The 22956-nt window shown below is 37.0% G+C and overlaps 1 protein-coding gene across 14 annotated transcripts in view; it reads left to right on the top strand.

Moving 5' to 3' along the window:
* OPA1 (OPA1 mitochondrial dynamin like GTPase) overlaps positions 1–22956 on the top strand; it is a 94619-nt gene that overhangs the window by 24336 nt on the left and 47327 nt on the right. For all 14 annotated transcript variants that reach the window (XM_036347735.1, XM_036347737.1, XM_036347733.1 and 11 more), the window contains 14 exons: positions 2392–2445; positions 4475–4579; positions 6268–6354; positions 7025–7138; positions 12063–12143; positions 12270–12344; positions 12660–12731; positions 12814–12913; positions 13249–13379; positions 16810–16882; positions 16976–17048; positions 17985–18100; positions 18938–19002; positions 20029–20105. In XM_036347735.1, the coding sequence (XP_036203628.1) occupies positions 2392–2445; positions 4475–4579; positions 6268–6354; positions 7025–7138; positions 12063–12143; positions 12270–12344; positions 12660–12731; positions 12814–12913; positions 13249–13379; positions 16810–16882; positions 16976–17048; positions 17985–18100; positions 18938–19002; positions 20029–20105 (1223 nt within the window). The remainder of the gene's footprint in view (positions 1–2391; positions 2446–4474; positions 4580–6267; positions 6355–7024; positions 7139–12062; positions 12144–12269; positions 12345–12659; positions 12732–12813; positions 12914–13248; positions 13380–16809; positions 16883–16975; positions 17049–17984; positions 18101–18937; positions 19003–20028; positions 20106–22956) is intronic.

Below are 22956 nucleotides of genomic sequence, written 5' to 3'. Positions count from 1 at the left end.
AAAATATGTATGAGTATCTTCTCATTAATACTTATTTACCTTGTTTCCTAGAAAACATTAGGTGTAATTCTTGACTTCACCATCACTTGTCTTATAATAAAACATTAATTTTGATGTTTCAGTAAGCTAAACAGATAGAAGGTAAAATGGTGCATGAGTTATTCCTAACAATCATGCCAGAGGGCAAAAGATAAATCTACATACTCCTAAAAATATGAATTTATAAAAATCTTAACAGTCATGGTACTTAATACTGTTAGCATAAAGATTGTGTTTGTAATATTCTAATAACCTTATATCATTTTAACTTTTTGTATACCCGTTTTATTTTACCAAATTACTAAGATAACCTTTTAAGCCTCTGGCTTATAATAAACAGTCTAACTTTTTGGTGTAATTGTATTTGTTTCTTAATTATAGCCCCATTGTGTAGAGTAATATTGAATTTTCTATTTAATTTAGGATATATTGCATGAAATCATTAAATATTCACATTCAAACTAAAACAGTTTATACTAATACTGTTTATATATTTCATACTAATTTAGCTGCAGTTGGATGAATATTTAATGGAACAAAATAAATCAAAGTACCTTTTAAAATGAATTGGGAATTTAATCTGCATAAAAAAAATTTTTATGACCACATTGTTACAGTGTGATGGCATGCCTTATGATCGAAATGTGGAATTATTTATTTCTCTTTTGGCCTTCAGTATTTTGTTCTTTGGGTTATGGGCTCCTCTCCAGCTTTCTTGTTTCCTCACATTTTAGGAGACTATTAATAATTCTTGCCCATGCTACACAAACACACAGTCAAATGAAAAGAGTTTCTATCTGTAAGTCTCTACTTGCTATACAGGAATGAGAAAACAACAAAAAAGTTTGCTTTGTATTACCTTTTTTCTAATTAAAACATAGTTAGAGATTTTTAGGCATAGGCTTTTAAGGAAAAAATAATATGTACCTATTACTTCTAACAAGCATTGACATTTATAAAAAATATTTTTAATTGATTACAGAGAGGAAAGGAGAGGGAGAGATAGAAACATCAGTGATGAGAGAGAATCATTGATGGGCTGCCTCCTGCATGCCCCCTACTGGGGATTGAGCCGACAACCCAGGCATGTGCCCTGACCAGGAATCGAACCGTGACCTCCTTGTTCATAGTTCCATGTTCAACCACTGAGCCATGCCGGTTGGGCGTCGTTTTTATTTAAAAGAAGTATTTGGAGAAAACTTTGAGAAAGTATTTGGGAATAGGAATTAAAATCTCAAATTAACTTTATTGCATGGATTAGAATTATTAATGCCTTCTTGAACAAATCATTTAAAATTTGTTCATATACATTTGCTATCATGATGTCTTGATTGCTTAAATAGCCAATGAATAACAAGGTTTTACATGAATTTTTAATCAGATTTTTGTGTCCTATGAAATAAATTCATGTTTGCAAATTTTGGTGATCAGAAATTAGACAGTTATTTTGAAAGACTGAGAATAACAACTCTGTACCTCACAAGGAGTCAAAACACAGTTACGTGGATTTGTCATAAATGACATCATTTTGATTAAAATTAATCATTGTGTTTGATATTTAGAATTGTATTGTGACAACTTTGAAGCCTGTTACACAATAAAGTTCTTTGTCGTTTTTGGATATTTTACTTTAGAACTATTAATATTAATAACAATTTGAAGTAGTTTCTGCAATACCTGTGGATCTTGTCCTACTTTTGTTTTATGTCCAAATTAATTTTAGTTGCTTTACTTGACTTCATTGCTACTGATGCATTTGCTATATTATGTGTTAACAGATCTTGCACTAGAACTAAATTTAAGAACAATCATCTGGCTCCACTTATAGCTCTGAAAATGCAAGTTGTTCTTTGCATTTATTAAATACTTCCCTACTTACAGAATGGAAATGGATAATATTTGCTTAAAATATACAGTATGATCAATGAACTTTTTCAGTAGCTGTAAATGATAACATGTATCTGACTTCCCAAAACACTTTTCTGTAGGGCTGTCAATGCTTTATTTCTCCATGTATCCAAGTGCCTGTACTTGAGCACAAAACAAGCTGTGAAGAACATAGTAACCATATATGTCTAATTTTTCTAAGAAGCCATTCATAAGAAATGACTAGAATGGCAACAGGAAATGATTGCTTTTTAAGGTTTTTATTTAATATGAAATTTAATGAGCTCTTCTTATTGATGAATATAATTTTTTTTACTTTCTTAAATATCATTTGATTTAAAATTGCTTTGATTATGCATATAAAATTAGTTTTTACTCTTAAAATACTTAAAAAAAACATTTAACTTATAGTGCATCCTATATAAACCTAATTCTATTCAAAATTAATTTCTTTTAAACATTTAGGTGTCAGACAAAGAGAAAATTGACCAACTTCAAGAAGAACTTCTACATACCCAGGTAATTCTGATGTGTAAGAAGAGCCAAGGACTTTTTCTTATCCTATATAATAAAAGGCTGGCCACTGGTCACTGTCTGCAGAGCGATCAGTGGGGTAATTAGGCCTCTGCTCACACCCGCCTTGGCCTGGCACCGCCCACTCACCTCCATCATCCCGCCACGGTCCGCTCTTATCGGGGCCCATTGGGGCCGGCAGTGCCTCCAATGCAGCCCTCTGCCAGCAACAGGTCACTGACACCTGCCATGTTCCATGCCGCCCCCTGGTGGTCAGAGCATGTCATAGTGAGCCGTTTAACTCCCAGTCGAGGGGACAATTTGCATATTAGGATTTTATTATATAGGATACTATTATAGACTATTACTACATATAAATGAATAATTCTATAAAAAATGTTTATAGTGGAATCTAACCTATGGGATGGACCAGCTTCCGGCATGGTTCTACCTGTTTCATACTACATAGTTGAACTAAATATTATGCTTTTCTTTAATTTGGCTTACTGTGGACATTCTCTGAGGAGTGAACCATGAGTTCCTGTTATTTTCTATGTTCTTGGAAGATTGACTACAACTTAAAAAATATTCTAAGAGATATTTTCCATTATAAAAGGCATGATATTATAGATTGAACATAAACATTCTGCTGGTTGTAGGATTGAGTAATTCTTAATAGTTTTTCAAACCTTGTAATGCTTAGAGAAGAAATTATAGTGTAAAAACTGAGAGGACCAGTTAGAAAAGGATCACAATTATTTAAGAAGAGTATGTAACCAAGCATTTTTAACAAAACAACCTGTCTAAATGCTTTGTCTTCTTAAAATCTGTTTTTATATCAGTATTTTAAAAATTAATGTGTAATCTCTGACCACAGAAACTTATCAGAAGTTGGAAGAGTTTGAGCCCTTGACTCATACCTTTCTATATACTCAAAACTCTGACCTTGGATAGGCTACCAAGTATCCCTAATCTCAGATTCCTAACCTGTTTAGCTTTTGCCTGACGTGAAGGCTTAAGGAAATTAATGCAGGTGCAACATTAACTAAAGGGCTTATCACATAGTACATGCTCAGACACTGTTAACTATTATTATTTTACTAGAGGCCTGGTGCACGAATTCATACACCAGTTGGGGTCCCTGGGCCTGGCCTGGGATGGCTGAAACCAGCTCTCCGACATCCCCTGAGGGGTCCCAGATTGCGAGAGGGTGCAGGCTAGGCCGAGGGACCCCACTGGTGCACGATCGGGGCCGGGGAGGGACACAGGAGGTTGGCCAGCCGCGGAGGGACCGCGGAAGGGCTCCTGGGCATGTTGAGTCCATCGCTCTCAGTCCCAATCAGCCGGACTCCAGCAGCAAGCTAACCTATGGATCGGAGCGTCTGCCCCCTGGTGGTCAGTGCACATCATAGCGACTGGTTAACTGGTCGACTGTCTGCCTCCTGGTGGTCAGTGCACATCATTGCAACTGGTCAACTGGTCAACTGTCTGCCCCCTGGTTGTCAGTGCACGTCATAGCGAGCGGTTGAGCATCCTTAGCATATCATTAGCATATTATGCTTTGATTGGTTGAACAGACGACTGTTAGCATATTAGGCTTTTATTATATAGGATATCATTTTAATTAAAACACAAAATAATGTGGGGAATGGGAAGAATTTGAATTTTTGCCCAATTGTCCCTATAATGAAGACTTAAAAATTTTTGATGTAATAGGAAATATTGCTTCATGGAATGTACTTAAGGACTGGCTTCTTTAAATGCTTACATTTTTAAATAATTTAATTTCTTCATTGTAAATACCAAAGAATTTTTCAAATAAAATGCCAAATTATAATAGAAAACTATAATGAAATTTATTGTTTGAGATTTTCATAATTTATTCTCTCAACATTTTCATAGGAGCTTTTTAAATGAAATAATTTATTTTGAATAGTCAGGAGATATGACTTCAGGATTTTGGAAGCCTTTAATTTAGACTTAATGTTGTTAACCCATCTTTTTCTAATGTAGTTATGGTATTATTTTGTTTCAGTTAAAGTACCAGAGAATCTTGGAACGGTTGGAAAAGGAGAACAAAGAACTGAGAAAATTATTGTTGCAGAAAGATGACAAAGGCATCCATCATAGAAAGCTTAAGGTATTTTAATTTTATCTTAATTTGTTGGTTCTCAGAACTTTGCATGTTCATCAGTACTAGTGTGTAAGGGACCATAACCATACGTGTTCTATCCTTTGTCACCTGCTATCCTTCAGGGATAGGAAGTTCGCTTCCTATATTAGCACATTTTATAAAGTGTAGTTTCCAGACATTGATTTTAAACTATGCCCATAAAATCTTCATACTTTTACCAGCCATTTCTCATGAATCAGTTTATTTTTCTGAAATACCTAGTATATCTTTAGGCCTATTTTGTTTCTACAGCGATAAAACCAGAATTCTGAGTTGATGGATGTTTATATATGACTTACCATCATTGCCTTATGTTTCCAGTGAATGATTAGGCTACTTTCTTCAGTTTTAAGAAAGTTAACATTTTCTTCTGGAAAGTTCCTTAGTCATTTTAAAGAATTTTTGAAAAAGCATATGCTGGTATTGTTATCAGCATATTGGTAATTACCATTATCAATAAAGTAAATCTTATTTCCCACTAAACCAAGTTGTATGTATTAAATTAAACTGGAGTAATTCTTCTGACTTGTATCCCCTATAAATAAACTGAATTTGGGTGTAGCAAAACTGCAATAAGTCATGGCACAGACATTTGGTACCATGGTTCAAAGATATGTAATTGTAGTTTAAGCAACACTAGTAGTTCTGCTCTAAATCAGGATTGTATAAAACAAATAAATAACATGGCTTTATTTACAGGTTACACACAGCAATTGAGAAAAGTTATGTCCAAGTGTTAATATATTTTGAAAGTTTATGTCAGAAAAAGTATATTCTGTCATAGAATAAAATGTCAATGAAAATTTAAAGAATTTTTTGTTTATTTCTTAGTGGAGGGATAGCAGTTGCTTCACATTTATTATTTCTAGCTGTTAAGAGATGAAGGGAACTGTAGGCCCTTATGTTGTTTCTACTGTAGGGTTAAAACTTACCTTTAATTATTAAATGCTTGATAGCAGAACTTTTTTCCTAGCCAGTGTATTTGTTCATTTATTCATCAAATACTTACTTGAATCTTGTTATTTGTCAGGTACTGTTTCCACTTACAGAGAGAAACAATACAGGGTGTCTGCCCCTGGTGCCCTCACTTATTAGCTGTGCAGTTGTCAAAGTATACTTAATCATGGTTACTGGCTTACCCATCTTTTTGGTCATTCTTTCTCCACTTTAATCTTCTTTTCAGTCGTTCTTTCCCCGCTCCCCACCTCCTATCTATTTCTATCTCTATCTCTATATCTGGCACACCAAACTTGGTAGAAGATGATTTCCTTTCAGTTGGTCATCTAGCACCTTATTTGGCCTTTATGCTATTAATGGTTTTCTTTGTTGGGCATTTAATATTAACTCTTCAATATTAAATAACAACTTCCCTCTTTTACCATTTAGTTAGAAAGTTAGGAAATCCTAAATTAATGTACTTTAATTATCAGTCTATCTCTAAATAAAATAAATTGGATAAATTAGATAAGAAGAAATGAAATTTTATTATATACTATTTTACTATGACTATGTATTTGCATAATTAGAAAAAAACAATACCATGATTATGGAAAAACATTATGAATTTATCAGCTTTTTTTACCCTCTTGACAAGTCTATGGTATTTTTTTAAATGTTTTCACTATTTAATTAATATAATTTTTTTACTTTTGTAGAAATCTTTGATTGACATGTATTCTGAAGTTCTTGATGTTCTATCTGATTATGATGCCAGTTATAATACACAAGATCATTTGCCAAGGGTAAGTGAAAACTTAATATTAAAATGGCCCCTTAGCAAAAATTTAGGTTTTAAAAAAGTTATGTGTATGTACACACACACAATACATGCACATTCATATATACATATACATACAGATTAAACCAGAGACATATACTTTTTTATATAATATTATGAGTTATAGATGATTTTTTAAGTATTGAATGTTATTTGAGTACTTTGATCCATTGGTCGACTTACATTTATCTATAACAAAGGAAGGCTGTTACATATTTGGCATTACATATTCATAATATCCATTATATTAAAGTAACTGAACAGTGGATTAAATTCAGCACATGAGTGAAATTTAACCTGATAGAATTGAAAATGTCTTTGTAAAGAGTAAACTAGCTATGAGAAAGACTTGTGGAACTTGAATGATCTGGTTTTAGAAATAGTGGTTTAAATTAACACAAGTTTTTAATAAAATTTTGATTCTACTAGTAAATGGGTCCGATTCATGTTTTGCTATTTATATTTTCAGTATGCATACACGTATCAACTATCAATCTTTTCATGAATGATATTTTTTAAATCATTTAACTGTAGATACTTGAAAAGACTAAAAAAATCTTGGCGGCATTTCAAGTATGTTTAAATATAAGTTGGTATTGAATAATATAAATAAATGTTATTGTTTTTGCCGTAAGGTTGTTGTAGTTGGAGATCAGAGTGCTGGGAAAACTAGTGTGTTAGAAATGATTGCTCAAGCACGAATATTCCCACGAGGATCTGGGGAGATGATGACACGCTCTCCAGTTAAGGTAAGAAAATAGGCCATCTGAATGAAGTTCCTTAGAGCTTTGTTTATAATGTTGAAATGAAGAGTTTTAACTAAAGAAAGAATTGACACTGAGCATTTGGAATTATTCCTATTAGAAATAAGTAGGAGGCACAGTCAGGAAGCCAGTGTAACAGGAGCTGAATAAGGGGAGAGGAGGACAAGGGTGCAGTGGGAGGCCAGGCTATCCTGTTATTAGGCTTTGGAGTTTAGTCTGAGTAAGAGAATAGAATCTTGGAAGTGGAGTCAATAAATAGAGATAATTATCTGTCTTAAATGTAAAAAAAAGTAGAAAATGGGACAGTAGCAGTTGAAATATGTTGGGTCAAGGGAGTGTTTTAAAGATATTTATATGATACTAGAGGCCCGGTGCACGAAATTTGTGCACAGGTGGAGTCCCTAGGCCTGGCCAGTAATCAGGGCTGATTGGGGCTAGGCCGATCAGGGCCGGGCCGGAGAGGAGGCAGCGGTTGCTGGGTCGGGCGCCGAAGGAACAGATGCCGGACACCAATGCTGCCATTGTCGGTGCCCCACCACTGCGCAATTCCCGCCTCCCCCCCCAACCCCCCTTCCCTCACCACCGTGCTGCCACCACGGCAGGCGGGCAGCAGGACGGCATGGAAGGTTGGCTGCACCCACCTCTGGTTCTCCGTCCCAGCCCAGGGGCCAGATGGAGGGACTGTGGGAGGTTGGCTGGTGGGGGAGGTTGGCTGTGGGAGCACACTGACCACCAGGGGGCAGCTCCTGAATTGAGCGTCTGCCACCTGGTGGTCAGTGCACATCATAGCAACCAGTCATTCCGGTTGCTTAGGCTTTTATATATAGATATAGATATCGATATGTAGATATAGATATAGGTATGTTATGATCTGGTTGAAAAAAAAAATGATGCAAGAGAGAGGGAGCAAAGTCATTGAGGTAAGAGTCTGGGACTCAGTGTACAAGTTGCCCATATAGAGAAATACTGACAATTCATCCATGGTTACAGGAAGGAAGTCTATGGCTTCAGAGTCTCTCATTCCAAAAATATTCATTAGGTGCTTAATATGTGCCAGTACTGTTCTAGGCAGTGTGTTGGTAAACAAAACAAAGATCTTTGACATAATGGGGGATATGGTCTAGTAGAGAGAGACAGATAATAATCTATTCTAATAAAAGGGTAATATGCTAATTAGGGTGGATGTCTTCTGGATGACCTTCTGGACAAAGCCGCAGTGGCTGTGAGGGCTGAGGCGCAGCTGCAGAGGGCCCAGGCTCAGGCCAGCAGTGGCAGCAGCAGCGGGGTAATGAGGGCAGCGCCTTCCCCTGATCTGCCGGGTCACCTCCCGCAGAGGGAGGCCAGACTGCAGCTTAGGCCAGGGGCTGGGGCCGAGGCAGAGGTGGTTAGGGGCGATCAGGCAGGCAGAGGAGCAAGTTAGGGGTGATCAAGCCAGCAGGGGAGCAAATTAGGGGCGATCAGACGGCAGGGGGGCAAGGTAGGAGCGATCAGGCCAGCAGGGGAGCAAGTTAGGGTCGATCAGGCTGGCAGGCGGGCAAGGTAGGGGCGATCAGGCCGGCAGGCAGAGGCAGTTAGGGGTGATCGGGCAGGCAAGCAGGTAGGAAGCAGTGGTCCCGGATTACGAGAGGGTGCAGGCTGGGGTGAGGAACCCCCATCTTGTGCATGAATTTCATGCACCGGGCCTCTAGTAGACATAGTAAGTAACTAAGTTACATAGTATGTTAGGAGGTGGTAAGTGTGCACAGAAGAAAACAGTGGAGCCGGGCAACGGGAATGGTGGTACCAGGGTACTGGTAAGCTGCATGAGGAGGTGACAGCTGAACAAAGATTTGCAGAAAGTGAGGGAGGGATTCTGTGGGTATCCTGTTCAAGAGTGTTTCGTGCAGAGAGAACATTACTGCAAAGCTCCTGAGATAGGTAGCTGCTTAGTGTGTTCCAGACCAGTGTGGCGAGAGCAGAGTGAAGAGCAGCCAGGTGATGAGGTCAGAGGGATACTGGGGAGAGCAGATTATTAGAGCCTTGTAGGTTATCATGCAAACTTTGGTTTTTGTTTTGAATAAAATGGAAGCCAGTGCAGTGTTTTGAGCAGAGTAATGACATACTTTTTAAAAGGCTCACTCTGACTGCTCTGTTGAAATAGACATTGGCAAGAGGTGTAGAACCAAGGAGACCAGGTGGGAAGCTATTGGAGTACCCAGGTGATTCTTGTATCAGAGAAGTAGCAGTGAAAGTGGTAAAAAATGGTTGAATCTGTGATGGAAGTAGGATCTACATGATTTTTTTACATATTTGTTATGGAGAGAGAGGAAGTCACTTGTCAGGATGACTTGAGGTTTTGGCCTGAATAAATTAAAGCATGCGATTGGCACGGGGAGTCTGGATTAGAATGAATTAGCTTCGGGGAAGAAAATCAGGGGTTTGGGACTTGTTAACAAACAAGAAATTGGATATACAAGTTTGTAGAGCGGTCTGGGCAAGCTAGAGACTTAAATTTAGGAGTCATAATCGAATATCTAAAGATAATAAAGAGAGCCCTGGTCTTCCTGGGTAAGATCACCATGGGAGTGAGTAGAGAGAGAGAAGACAGAATGGAGGCTTGTGTCCTGGGCACTCCCACCATTAGAGACTGAGGGAAATGGAAACAATGAAGGAGTTTGTGAAGGAGCAACCAGTGTGATAGGAGGGAAACCAGAACACTGTGGCCTGTGTCCTGAAAGTTAGGAAGAAAATACCCAGGAGGAAGGAGTGGCGGGCAAGGTCAGTGCTGCTGGTAACCAAGGAAGGTGGAGACTGAGAACTGATTATTGAACTGATCGCTTCTACTCCCTCAGAGACATAAGCTAGATTATCAGCTGTTAAGTAGAGAGAGGGGAGAGGGTATTGAAGATTGAATAAGTGGGGAGTGTGAAGTCTTTTCTAGGCGAGTGATGAGTCCAGGATTGAGTTGATGAGGGAAGTCAAGAAATATTAGGATTGCTGAGTGGTACTGATGTCCCCATTAAGGTCTGGACACAAATTTAAAGGGACACTGTATGGTTGTGTGTGTGTTTTTTTTTCTTTTAGTTCAGCTGGTGGTGTATTATAGAATAGTTGGAGAATTGGAGACTTGAAATCACCAAGGATGAAGGCCAGAATAGTGGTAGAAAATGAGACAGTGAGGCTGATGCTAAAATCTTTTAGAAATGGAGTTTTTTTATAATGGCAACAAGCAGTTTGGTGTGATTCATACAGAGTGCACTGGGGTCTGGCTGCGAATTCAACCATGTTGTGTCAAGCTAGTTTCTTTTTCATTGCTCCATAGCAGTGATTTTTAAAGCATGCAGTACCTGACTATTTAGTCAGGGGCACTGACCTCTTTTCTCTTACATTGTCAAATAAAAAAAGTACAATAGCCAACACAATAGCCATTTGGTATGAATGAATCAAAATTATACCTATTTTTTGCTGTTCTTGTTAGACCAATAGAAGATATATTTTTTGGTGTGTTGAAGAATTATAGTAATTAACCTCATGGTGTGCCATGAGATGAAAAGGTTAAAAATCACTGTTCTGTGGTATTGTTTGGCTGTACCACACTTTACGGATCTATTTGGAATACTTCTAATTTAGGAAGAAAATGAACTGACTACACCTCATATCATGCTCTGTAATCAACTGTAAAAACATTTTAACCTACCTTTTACATTGTTAGCAGCACCGTAATTGTAGTGGCTATCGATGATGTTATATTTTAGGGATTCACTGTCTTCTGTCAGGCTGATCCAGCATGAACACATTTCCTTGAAACCAACAAGACTGGTCTCTCTCCAGTGTGCCCTTCCTCCTATAGTATTTACCAGGATTTCTCCTGGGTTGACTCTGAACTCCAGATTTTTGTGTCACCTGAAGAGTGGGATCTCCAGAATCTTGAATCTTGACTTAGTGTGTTAGCCTCGTTAGCAGCTTCTTTCTACTTTGTTTCTTAATGTGTAAATGCCTCAAAGGGAAATTGTACGCGGAATATTCTGGAGGGCTCAGAATTTGGAGATTCATCACTGCTGTGAATTTTTCTCTGGGACCTTGGCAACCTGAATCGTGGCTGCCTGGGCTTCTCAGTCCAGTAAAACTGTTACAAAGTTTTAAGCTTTTCTCTCAGGCCACAAATTAGCAAATGCCCTGGGGAAAATACCTGCAGGAATATCCCCCACAAATTCTTTAGGGTCTTGGACTCAGTCCAGGTTGCTCTCTGATGCCTTCAAACAGCTGGTTTTGTTTTCTAGCCTGTTAATCTAACCTCAGTAGAAGGAATTGTATTTTAAAAGTGAAATTGGATCATTATAGTGAAGCTTGAAAAGTTACACTTAAAAAATCAAGGAATGTGAAGTTGAGAAGTTGAAACCATTGATGGTTAACCTATAAGTTGTTAGAGAATTTCTTGCACATATGGCACTGTTTGGGGAAAGGCTGTCTTAGCTCTTCGAGTCAATTCTTCATACTATCCCACCTACAACAGTTGATACAGTTAGCTCTCAATAAGTAGGTGTTAAATAAGTGAATTGTCCTTTATCTGAATTTACCTGTGAAGTTAAAGGCAAGGTTTTCTTTTAGTTTTACAGGTTTTAAATTGGTGGTTTTGTGCTCAGTACTCTATATAATGTTGACTATGAGACAAAAAGGGCAGTAGTATTTTAGGTCATGAAAGATACAAAGTAGCTGTAGATCTTGTTGGGCAATCACAATACATGTGATAGGTGTATGAACAATACAGATAAAGAACTCTGTGGTCTCCACATCCTCCTGATGTGTATGTAGTATGAAGGGACACTTGGATTTGTGCGATGCAGGGGCCCTGTCTAGACCATGTAAGTGCTGTGGGAATTAATATGAATTATAAGTGCGTTATTACATTTCAATTTTCTATTAATTCCAGGTGACACTGAGTGAAGGTCCTCACCACGTAGCATTGTTTAAAGATAGTTCTCGAGAGTTTGATCTTACCAAGGAGGAAGATGTAAGTAGCATTCATGTGAGGTTAATGTGTGTAACTTTATAACCTACGTAAGCTTATGAAAGACAACTACAGGGAATATTTGTTAACTGAAGGTTTTCTCAGGACTTTGTTGTTTTCCGTTCATAGCTTGCAGCATTAAGACATGAAATAGAACTACGAATGAGGAAAAATGTGAAAGAAGGCTGTACTGTTAGCCCTGAGGTGAGTGTGCAATTCATTTCATCAGTGTTTTGTGGAATCTAATGATCATGATATGAAATAAATCATGATATTGACATTGATATTTAGATTGCTGCTATTCCAAGATAACAGATATTTTTAATATTCCTAATAATATATCATTTTGTAGGAAATTGTCTTAGAATAATTACTTTTAGGATCAGAAAAAGAATAACATTTTTCTGAGCACCATATCTGAATGGATGAGATATAGACTTTTCAGACTAAATATCACCAAAGAGTTCCTAACAGATTTCCCCCCCCAATATTTTTTGTTTTGTTTTGTCCCCTGAGTAGACCATATCCTTAAATGTAAAAGGCCCTGGACTGCAGAGGATGGTGCTTGTTGACTTACCAGGTGTGATTAATGTAAGTATATACAAAACTTGTATTTTGTCGTATTCCTTTGTGGAAAACATTTATAATGACATTTAAAACTTTTTTCTTTAAGACTGTGACATCAGGCATGGCTCCTGACACAAAGGAAACTATTTTCAGTATGAGCAAAGCTTATATGCAGAATCCTAATGCCATCATCCTATGCATTCAAGGTAAATATATCACAAGATTTTAATTGCACTGATATGCTTCCTTTAGCAATCCAGGCTTTGCTCTAAATATGCATGTTACATAAACATGCAAGATAAATACATTTCACCCTCTTTTATTTGTTTTATTGGTAAATAGAATTGAAGTTAGGAATAATTTTGTAAATTTTACTGTAGGCATCATAGAAATTTTTATTGGCTAGAATATCTTTTCATAACAAAAGATGTATTAAGAAAATTTTTCTTACTATAATGTAGACACAACAGTGTAGCTTGTAGAAATTTTAAAAATCCATTTTGCAATTATTACAGTGTCATATTTTTATTTTATTTTTCAGATGGATCTGTGGATGCCGAACGCAGCATTGTTACAGACTTGGTCAGTCAAATGGATCCTCATGGAAGAAGGACGATATTTGTTTTGACCAAAGTAGACCTGGCAGAGAAAAATGTGGCTAGCCCAAGCAGGGTGAGGTTCTTTATTATGAGACAAAAGATTCTTTGTACAAAAACTTGTATTTTACCTTATTCCTGTGTGGAAACCATTTATAATGATATGACAGGAACTGTGTGTAAAAAAAAAAAAAAATCCTTATGGAATACTTTATCAGAGAGTAGTAGAGGGTTTTTTTTTGGTTTTCTGTAAAAACAAAGTATTGGAAAGTTATAGTAAATTATTTAAGTGCAATTTTGAAGTATAAATAAAATTCCATAATTATAATTTGCTAATGTTGTATACTCTACTTTAAATAATTTTGTATGCTGACATACTGTCATTAACCTCATTCGTGATGTTTCTTTTTAAATTGATGTTCATAAATTAGTATAAAACTAGTGACAGTAAAGATTCCTTTTGGACCCTATGTATGCCTTTTTTTTTTTTTTTTTTTTTGCAGAAAAACATTGTCTTTCCTAACATCAAAGACTGTATTTGATCATATAGCAGATTTTTATAGAGAAGGCATTAGATTAGGTGTTAGCAGTCTTATCTGTGCCCCACCACCAACTGGTGTGTCCTTGGGCAAATTTTGTTACTTTTCTGTATCTAGTCAATGCACAATCCAGCCTAGTAGTGTAGTTCAGTGATTTTCAACCGGTGTGCTGCAAAAAATTTTAAAACATGCAATTCCTGAGTATTTAGTCAGGAGCCCGATCTCTTTTCTCTTAGATTCAAATAAAAAAATAACAACAGCCAACACAACAATAGCTATCTAGAGTAAATGAATCAAAATAGTACCTACTTTTTTGTTGGATCGGCAAAAAATATATTTTTTGGTGTGCCGCAGAATTTTAGTAATTAGTTCATGTGTACCATGAGATGAAAAAGGTTAAAAATCGTTGGTCTAGTTGATCTCTAGGGTCATTTCATTCTGAAATTCTGTGACTTCAACTTTTTATACACGTTGCTCAGTGTCCCTAAAGGAAAGAGGTTTATTTCAAGGTAACATTATGTGTGTTATTGGGGTTCAGGTCTTGACTTAGGTCATGCTCTCTACTTAATTGTAAAGGTGTAAGGTATCCTCATTAAGAGTGAAGAATATGTAGCCAGATTGCTTGGTTTCAAATCCTGTCCCTACTGTTTGATAGCTTTGTAAACTGGGAAAAGTTATTTAAGTTTTTTAGTGCTTTAGGCCTCCTCATCTGTTGGAAATGAAGGTACTAACGGTACTAGCTCATAAGTTGTGAAGGTTTAATGAGTTCAATACTTGTTTTAAAAGTGGTTGAAATAGTGCTTGGCACAAAAGTGTTATATACAGGGTGGCTGTCATCTGTTATTATTTTATTATTATTATATTCTTATTCCCCATGGAACAACAACTTCAGATATAACCTATCCCTGCCTAGAATTTCTCTCCTTTCCACCTGAAGCTTTCTGGAACTGGGCCTCTCTGTCAGGTTCCCAAGACAGATCTCTCTTATGTTCACTTATTGGTGGACTCACAGGACTCAAGCACATAGTTATACTTACACATAAGATTTATTTCAATGAAAGGAGACAAAGCAAAATCACAAAGGGAAAAGGGACAAGAGATGATGTCTGGAGGAAACCAGCCTCACGTTTTCAAGAGTCCTCTCCCAGCAGAGTCACGGAGGACATGCTTAATCCCTCCAGCAATAGGGTGCTCATTAGAGACTCAGCACCTAAGGTTTTTATACGGACCTGGTTATGTAGGCACCCTCAGGTACCAAAATACAGGCGCCCAAAGGAAAGCAGACGTTCAGCATAAGCCACATTGCTTGCACAATTGAGCTACTGTTATTTAGGGAAAGTTTTATATCATTGTAGGGAATTGTTTACTAGTTAAGTTCCCAGATGCCAGCGTAGGACAAGAAGGCCTTTCTGAGGACTGTGTTAACTCTTTAATCTGACCTTGGCTTTGCCTTATTTTATGGGTGAGGCATGCTGTGACATTTGTCCAAAAATGGAGAGAGGGGGAGAAGTAGGTGAAAGCAAATTTCTGTGCTTTCTTCCCATCTCTCTCCATTATTTTCATTTCTTTTTCCTCTTGTCTAGAATAGTGAGTTTGCATTTCTTTTGAAATGTAATTTAAGCTCATAGCAGTCCTTTTTTATACCAGAGTCAGCATTAGCTTAGGAATGTGGCCTATCTTAGAGCAGGGATTCTTACATCAGTAAGTCTTCAACTGGAGGGCCTTCTGGGAGTAGGAACTCTTTTACACTGTATGAATGATAGATCTCTGTACAAATGTGCATTTTTCTAGGGCCAGAGACTGTAGTTTTGGTTATATATTTAGAAAAAGATTTTTGACCCTAAAAGAGTTGAGAACCAATGGGTACAAGTATTTTTTTTACAAAGAGTATAAAAAGACAGTCCAACTTGGTTAGAATTTAGATATTTGCAGAAGAATATGGAGAAATAATAGCAGCTACCATTCATTGAATATTCTGCATTCCTGGCACTGTGCTAAGTATCATTATTATCACATATAGAGGCCTGGTACATGAATTTGTGCACCAGTGGGGTCCCTCTGCCTGTCTTGTGGGGCTGAAACCGGCTCTCTGACATCCCCTGAGGGGTCCCAAATAGTGAGAGGGCGTAGGCCAGGCCAAGGGACCCCACTGTTGCACGATCAGGGCCGGGGAGTGACATGGGAGGTTGGCCAGCCAGAGAGGTACTGCAGAAGGGCTCCAGGACATGTCCAGCCCATCTTGCTCAGTCCCAATCAGCCAGACCCCAGCAGCAAGCTAATCTGTGGATTGGAGCATCTGCCCCCTGGTGGTCAGTGCTTGTCATAGCGACTGGTCAACTGTCTGCCCCCTGGTGGTTAGTGCACATCATAGTGATCGGTTGAGTGACCTTAGCATATCATTAGCATATTATGCTTTGATTGGTTGAATGGCCAACTGGTCGACTGGACACTTAGCATATTATGGCCAGAGGGAAGCCCGGTTCCCTGGTGCCTGTCAGTGGCTGGAGGAAAGCCTGGGTCCCAGGTGCCAGAGGGAAGCCGGTGCCAGCAGCTGGGGGAAGGAAGGCCTACTCTTGCACAAATTTCGTGCATCCGGTCTCTAGTATAGGATAATTTTCTTAACAACCATTTTGAAAAAGTTGGAGTATACTTAAGGCCACATAACTAGTAAGTGGCAGAGCAGAAATTCAAACAGAGGCCTGACTCCAAAGCAGTACACGTCATTCTAAGGTTTAGTTTTGATACTTGTGTTTTAAAAAAACATGTTTAATATACTAAAATTAAATGTATTTATTTTTCCCTCAAATAGAAATTGAAATACATTTTACTCCTTTTGTATAGGTTTACATATTTAAATTAACTGTACATGTACAGCATTATTAATTTTCCTTTCTAAATGGTATATAATGCTCTTTAAAATTATGTAAACCTTTATCTCACATTTATTTTTCTCACTTTTAAAAATAGATTCAGCAGATAATTGAAGGAAAACTCTTCCCAATGAAAGCTCTAGGTTATTTTGCTGTTGTAACAGGAAAAGGTATGCAAAGATGGATTACTGTAATTGAAGTTTTTGTTGTTTTCAAGTGATAAACATTTTCTCAGCGAGAACTTCACCATCATCTTTCCCTAGGAAACAGCTCCGAAAGCATAGAAGCAATAAGAGAATATGAAGAAGAATTTTTTCAGAATTCAAAACTCCTAAAGTAGGTATCTTGTTTAAACATTTAAAGATTTGATAGTGAGGGAGTAGCTTGAACTAGTAGTTTTCACTTAAAAGTTTCTTTATAGCTGTTAGTTTAACATTGACTTTTCAGAATTTTTCCCAGATGGTACCTACTAAATAAGTCCTCCAGCTACCCTGACAGAACTCAGAGCAGTTTATCACATGGTGCAATACATGCTGATATAGCAAACTGCCCCTGAGGTGTGGGCAATGAATGACAGCATGGACACCTGAAGTTGTGTTACTTATACAGTGATTTTTAAAAACCAACACTTACATTTTTAAATGCATGTATCTATTTCTCTTGCAGTGTTGGGGAAAATTGAAGTGGGCTGGGGATGTCAAAGGGGTATCCCTAAATACTAGTAGATATTGACAGAAATTATCAGAAAATATGATACTAAAGAAAAGCAAAAAGGAAGAGCTAAAGGGCAACTGAGTTATAATAAAACTTTATAAGTAGAGAGTCTCTTGAAGTGGAAAAGTATGTTTGCCTCTATATTAGTATAGTAAATCAATATAGTTCTCAGACATACTATTGAGTATTTTCCAAAGGGATAGGAGCTTACAGGTGTATAGAACTGTGCTGTCCAATACAGTAGTCACTAGCTTTGTGGGGTTATTTAAATTTAAAGTAGTTAACATCAAATAAAATTAAAACTTCATTTCTTAATCACACTAGCCCCATATTTCAAGGACTCAATAACCCCATGAGGCTAGTAGTAACTACCATATTGGTTAATTTAGATATAGAATAGTTTCTGCATCACAGAAAATGTTATTGGACAGTGTTGCTATAAAAATGTATACGTGGGCTGTTCTCATTAGGTTATCATAACAAGCACATTCTCAAACTTAGTGATGGTATTGTCCTTTTGTTATTTTAGTATACTTTAACTCTTGTTACTTTTAATAGGGCCAGCATGCTAAAGGCACACCAGGTGACTACAAGGAATTTAAGCCTTGCTGTATCAGACTGCTTCTGGAAAATGGTACGAGAGTCAGTTGAACAACAGGCTGATAGTTTTAAAGGTAAGTTGGGTTTTTGAAATAAGGCAGCACATTTAGACATTGTATTAGCTGGCAATCTCAGGCATCCATGAGGTTCTTTACTCCCTTTAACAGTTGCTTTTCAGTTCATTTACTATTAGATAGTATGTGGAAAATGCAGTATTACAAGAATGGGGTGTTTCCTCTCAGAGGAAACATTGCTGGGAGCACATTGCGAGCTTCAGCAGATTAGAAGGTGTTCAGTAGTATTTGGGAGAAAGAGCTTAGTAAACTGCAGTGAAGTCAGAGTCCCCCTTTGGGGGTTGATGGGAGAGGAAATGTGTTAGGAATCAGAGCATTCTGCGCCTCGGCTAGTTCATGAATTCCATACTTTTCCTGCTCCATGGCTTTGCGTCCATAGTTTCATTTGGTGTTAGTACACATTTCTTCCTTTTTTTCATTTGGCAATCCTACCTGTTTATTCCATTTAGTTCCTAAGCATCCTTATAAGTATTAGTATTAGTCCCATTTTACAGAAGAGAAAACTGAGGACAGAGTACTTTGCCTAAGTAATACACCCAGCATCATACAGCAGTAGACACAGGATTTGAATCTTGGTATCAATGCACAGTCCATGCTCTTAACTACTGTACTAAACTCTTTCGGTCATGTGTTTTGTGGACTGGATGTAGAAACTAGAGTCAAGGAGATTAGTTTGAAAAACTTGCAATATGAGATTCAGAAATGTTGAGAGCCCAGAGTACTCAGGAGGCATAGGTGCACACTTAAATTCAGTTAATGAAGAAGATATGCATGATAGCCTTTAGCCACTGCCTGTGGAAAGAAAGTCCTCTAACTTGAACACCTGTCCTTCCTCAGCAACACGTTTCAACCTTGAAACTGAGTGGAAGAATAACTATCCTCGCCTGCGGGAACTTGACCGGGTAATGTTTGTGCACCTCATGTATTTTGCATATATCTAATCCAGCGATTTTCAAACAGTGTGCTGCAAGGTATTTTAAAACATGCAGCACCTGGCTATTTAGTCAGGGGCACTGACCTCTTTTCCCTTAGATTGTCAAATAAAAAACGACAACAGTCAACACAATAGCTGTCTGACGTGAATGAGTTAAAATCACAACTATTTTTTTTTTGTCAAATCAGCAAAAACTACAATATATTTTTTGGTGTGCACAGAATTTTAGTGATTAGTTTACGTGTGCCATCAGATGAAAAAGGTTGAAAGTCGCTGATGTAATCTAATATTGCACTCTAACAAAATGTATGTTAATGAGCGACATTTGGTAAGCTACATTGTTCTGGTTTTTACCATGATTACTAATTTAAAGCTGCAAGAATGCATTCCCAGGAACAGTTATTTTTCTACAATAATTTAAATTATTTTTAAAACATAACTAGGGTCATGGGATCTCAAAACAAGTATTTAAAAGTATTTTCTGAGATGAAGAATTTTTTAAAGGCATTATAGAATTAGTTGTATTTATGTAACGTAAACTTATACACCAACTTTTTTACCTTTTCAGCATTTACTGTTGAAGAATATACTCTAATTTGATGGGATTTAAATACTAGTTTTCCTTGATTTTAAAAATACCATTGGTTGTAAAATAGCATCAGTTTACTAATACACTAAGTTAATATGTATTACTACTTTCATATAACATTTGGTATGTGAAAAATATCTGAACAAATGTTATGTAAAAAACTGCATTCAGAATTAAGTGAGTAAGGTAGACATTTGTGTCAGTTTATTTGTCCTTGTGTTGATATTGCCATTTCTACAAAAGCTATTAGAAGAGAAGAGTGTTATTTGCTGGTCATGCATGCTTCAAACCTGAGCTCATCCTACTAGCCTGTCAGAGGCCTTCTTTTTAGTTATTTCTGAAAATCATGGCAGGGCAAATGGACTCTCTTATGAAAATCTTATTTCTTGTATCTATATTGCCTAGAATGAACTATTTGAAAAGGCTAAAAATGAAATCCTCGATGAAGTTATCAGTCTGAGTCAGGTTACGCCAAAACATTGGTGAGTATTTGACCTTTTTTCAAAAACTTTACTCTATGAATTATAATTAAATACTAAAATTTAGATTGATAAAGCTGTGATTTATTGTAGCTGTGACTCAATCCTCAAAATATAGGCAGAAACATAAATGTATCTACATACATAAACATAAATGTTCTAGTCTACCTATTTAAGTAGAATAATTGTGTATTTATTAAGTATCTTGCTTTTTACTCATTTTTGGAGGGATGGGGGCAGGTTGTAATTGCTAGAATGATTAATTTAAAACAGGGGGTGGGGAGGTAGGATGTCCGGGCTGTGGGCCATTTAACGCCCATGAAATCATGTGGATTGGCCCTGCCAATGCATTAGGGGTGAGTTAATTAAATGTTTGACCAAATATAGCAGGCTAATTTTTAAGTTGATAATTTTTATATGGTCTGCAAATGATGTTATATATATCCAAATGGTCCTTGGCAGAAGAAAGGTTCCCCACACCTGATTTAAAAGGTTATCTCACTCCCATCTCAAAACCTGTAATGGCTTCATAGCACACATCCAAAGTTCCCTAAGTGGCCCTCAGAGGCCTGTACGACCTGGCCCTGGCTGACTTTTCACCCTCTTCCACTCTGCCCTTTATTTGAGAACTCTAATGACCTGGCTGTCTTGCAGTTCTTTAGGCAGCTCTATATTCTTTTAAAATCTGATTGCTTGAGGCTTTTTTTTTTACCTTTAATATGTTTTGTACAAATCACTATTCAAATTGAATCATATTTGAAATTTTTCTTAAATAGCAAGTAAATACATCCTTTTGAAAAATACTCATGCAAGTATTTCAAGGCAAGCTATCACCTTCAACTTACGCTTTGTGTAAATTTGGGTGCTCTTAAATTTGTTGGAGTGGGCACTGTAACCAAAGTGGGTTCTATATACCTCAAGTAAGCTATGCCTAAATAGCCCTTAGATTTTTTGCAATCATCTGTTAATTATCAAATTCCTGGTGCATATCTTATCTAATGAAATCTGTGGTATCTTAAAGAATTTATCACTCTTGGAGCAGAACTATTCTTACTGCCATGCATTACAAACAGTTTCTGTACCTCTCCTGTTTGCTCAGTTCAAAATTATCAAAATTGACCCTACATAGTAGTGTCCAATGCTTGAGTTTGAATTCAATATTACTAGTTTCCCCATCCTGGTGACGTTTCTTCTTCAGTAGTGAACACTTTTCTCTCTTTAAGCAGTCAAAGTTTACCTGTTTTTAATCTCCCCTATAAAAACAAAAACAAAAAAAAGGGTTTTGGTCTATACTTATTAATTATATACAACACAACTTATCTTTGTTATTCTTTGTATTTTAAGCCAGTTCTATGGCTTTATGTAAGCCAATTCATTTTTTAATTTACAAGGGATAGCTATATGTGCATGCATGTGTGTATGTACACAGGGAATGAATATAATACTACTCATACTAGGTTGTATGAGGATAATGAACATAAAAGATGATTTGTAAACTGTAATAACTAATAATGCCACTTATGGCAGAAAAATTTGATGTTTCTGTAAATTCAGGGCATCATCAAATGGCATGGTTGGTTTTGTTTGAGCAGAGCAAGTCTGTAATCAAAGTTACCAGCAAGAAAACGAGCCTTAATGGTAAATCTCATTTATTTAGCACACAAGTGGCTGAGGAGAATTGTGCAGGGACAGAGAAGGCAAGGGGGAGAGAGCTGGGACAGTTCGCTGCTAGACATTTACTCTGTGTGCTGCTGGAGCAGATGATTTTGTATATTTTCATCATTTTTTTTTTTTTAGGCATTATAGCTTAACACAAATATAGATCAAAATAGCAGGTCCTAATTTTAACTGTTCATACCACATTGAATTCACCTGCAATGTACCCCAAACATTTTTTAAAAATATATTTTATTGATTTCAGAGAGGAAGGGAGAGGGAGAGAGAGATAGAAACATCAATGATGAGAAAGATTCATTGGCTGCTTCTTGCACGCCTCCTACTGGGGATCAAGCCCGCAACTTGGGCATGTGCCCTTGACTAGAATTGAACCTTGGACCCTTCAGTCCACAGGCTGATGTTCTATCCACTAAGCCAAACCAGCTAGGGCTGTACCCCAAACATGTTATGTTTGTGACATATTGATGTCTTAGGTAGTTTCTTTTTACTGCATAATGCTTTATGTGATATTTTAGAATGTGTGCTTAAGATCCTTATAATTGTTAAGGTCACAGGACTGTTTGATTATATATGTGCTTGGAAGCAGTGTTATAAGCATTTCATGTCCTAAAATAATTGTTTGTTATTCAGTTATAGACATTCTACTATACTTTAATTATATTTTAAGAAAGTTATTGGGGGTTTAGGCTTGACATATGGTACATTATAGTGAGAAATAGGCTCTCAACATTTTTACACAATATACCTGATCATCAAGAATCAATTACTGACATTAAGCTGGAGATACTGGTATATCATTAACATGATCTGACCATCATCATAGATATTTTTTTCCATATATCATTTGGAAGAATAGCTGGCTAGATTTATAGAAACACACTTTTTAAAAGAAATGGTACCATGGTATGGATACAATTTTTGCTGAAGGGTATTAAGTTTATTTTGTTGAAGTTAGAAGAATGAAAGGAAAATGGGAATGCACAGTTGAGACCTCTAACTCAAATTTAAGGAATCAAAAAGGATTTCTGGTATAATCTGAGATGTAAAGGTCGTAGGTAAAGGCAGTTTGTGATATTGCAGAACCAGGAGGTGAAAGCAAGAAAGGTGAAGCAGGTAGCTGAAGACCGTCACCCCTAGTTTTGGCATAGAAGGAGGAAGGAGGCGGGAGATAAAACAA

This window comes from Myotis myotis, unplaced genomic scaffold (genome assembly GCF_014108235.1).
Source record: "Myotis myotis isolate mMyoMyo1 unplaced genomic scaffold, mMyoMyo1.p scaffold_m19_p_2, whole genome shotgun sequence".
Classification (NCBI taxonomy): Eukaryota; Metazoa; Chordata; class Mammalia; order Chiroptera; family Vespertilionidae; genus Myotis; species Myotis myotis.
Note: the sequence above shows the minus strand (reverse complement) of the source record. Positions and strands in the feature narration are given on the sequence as shown.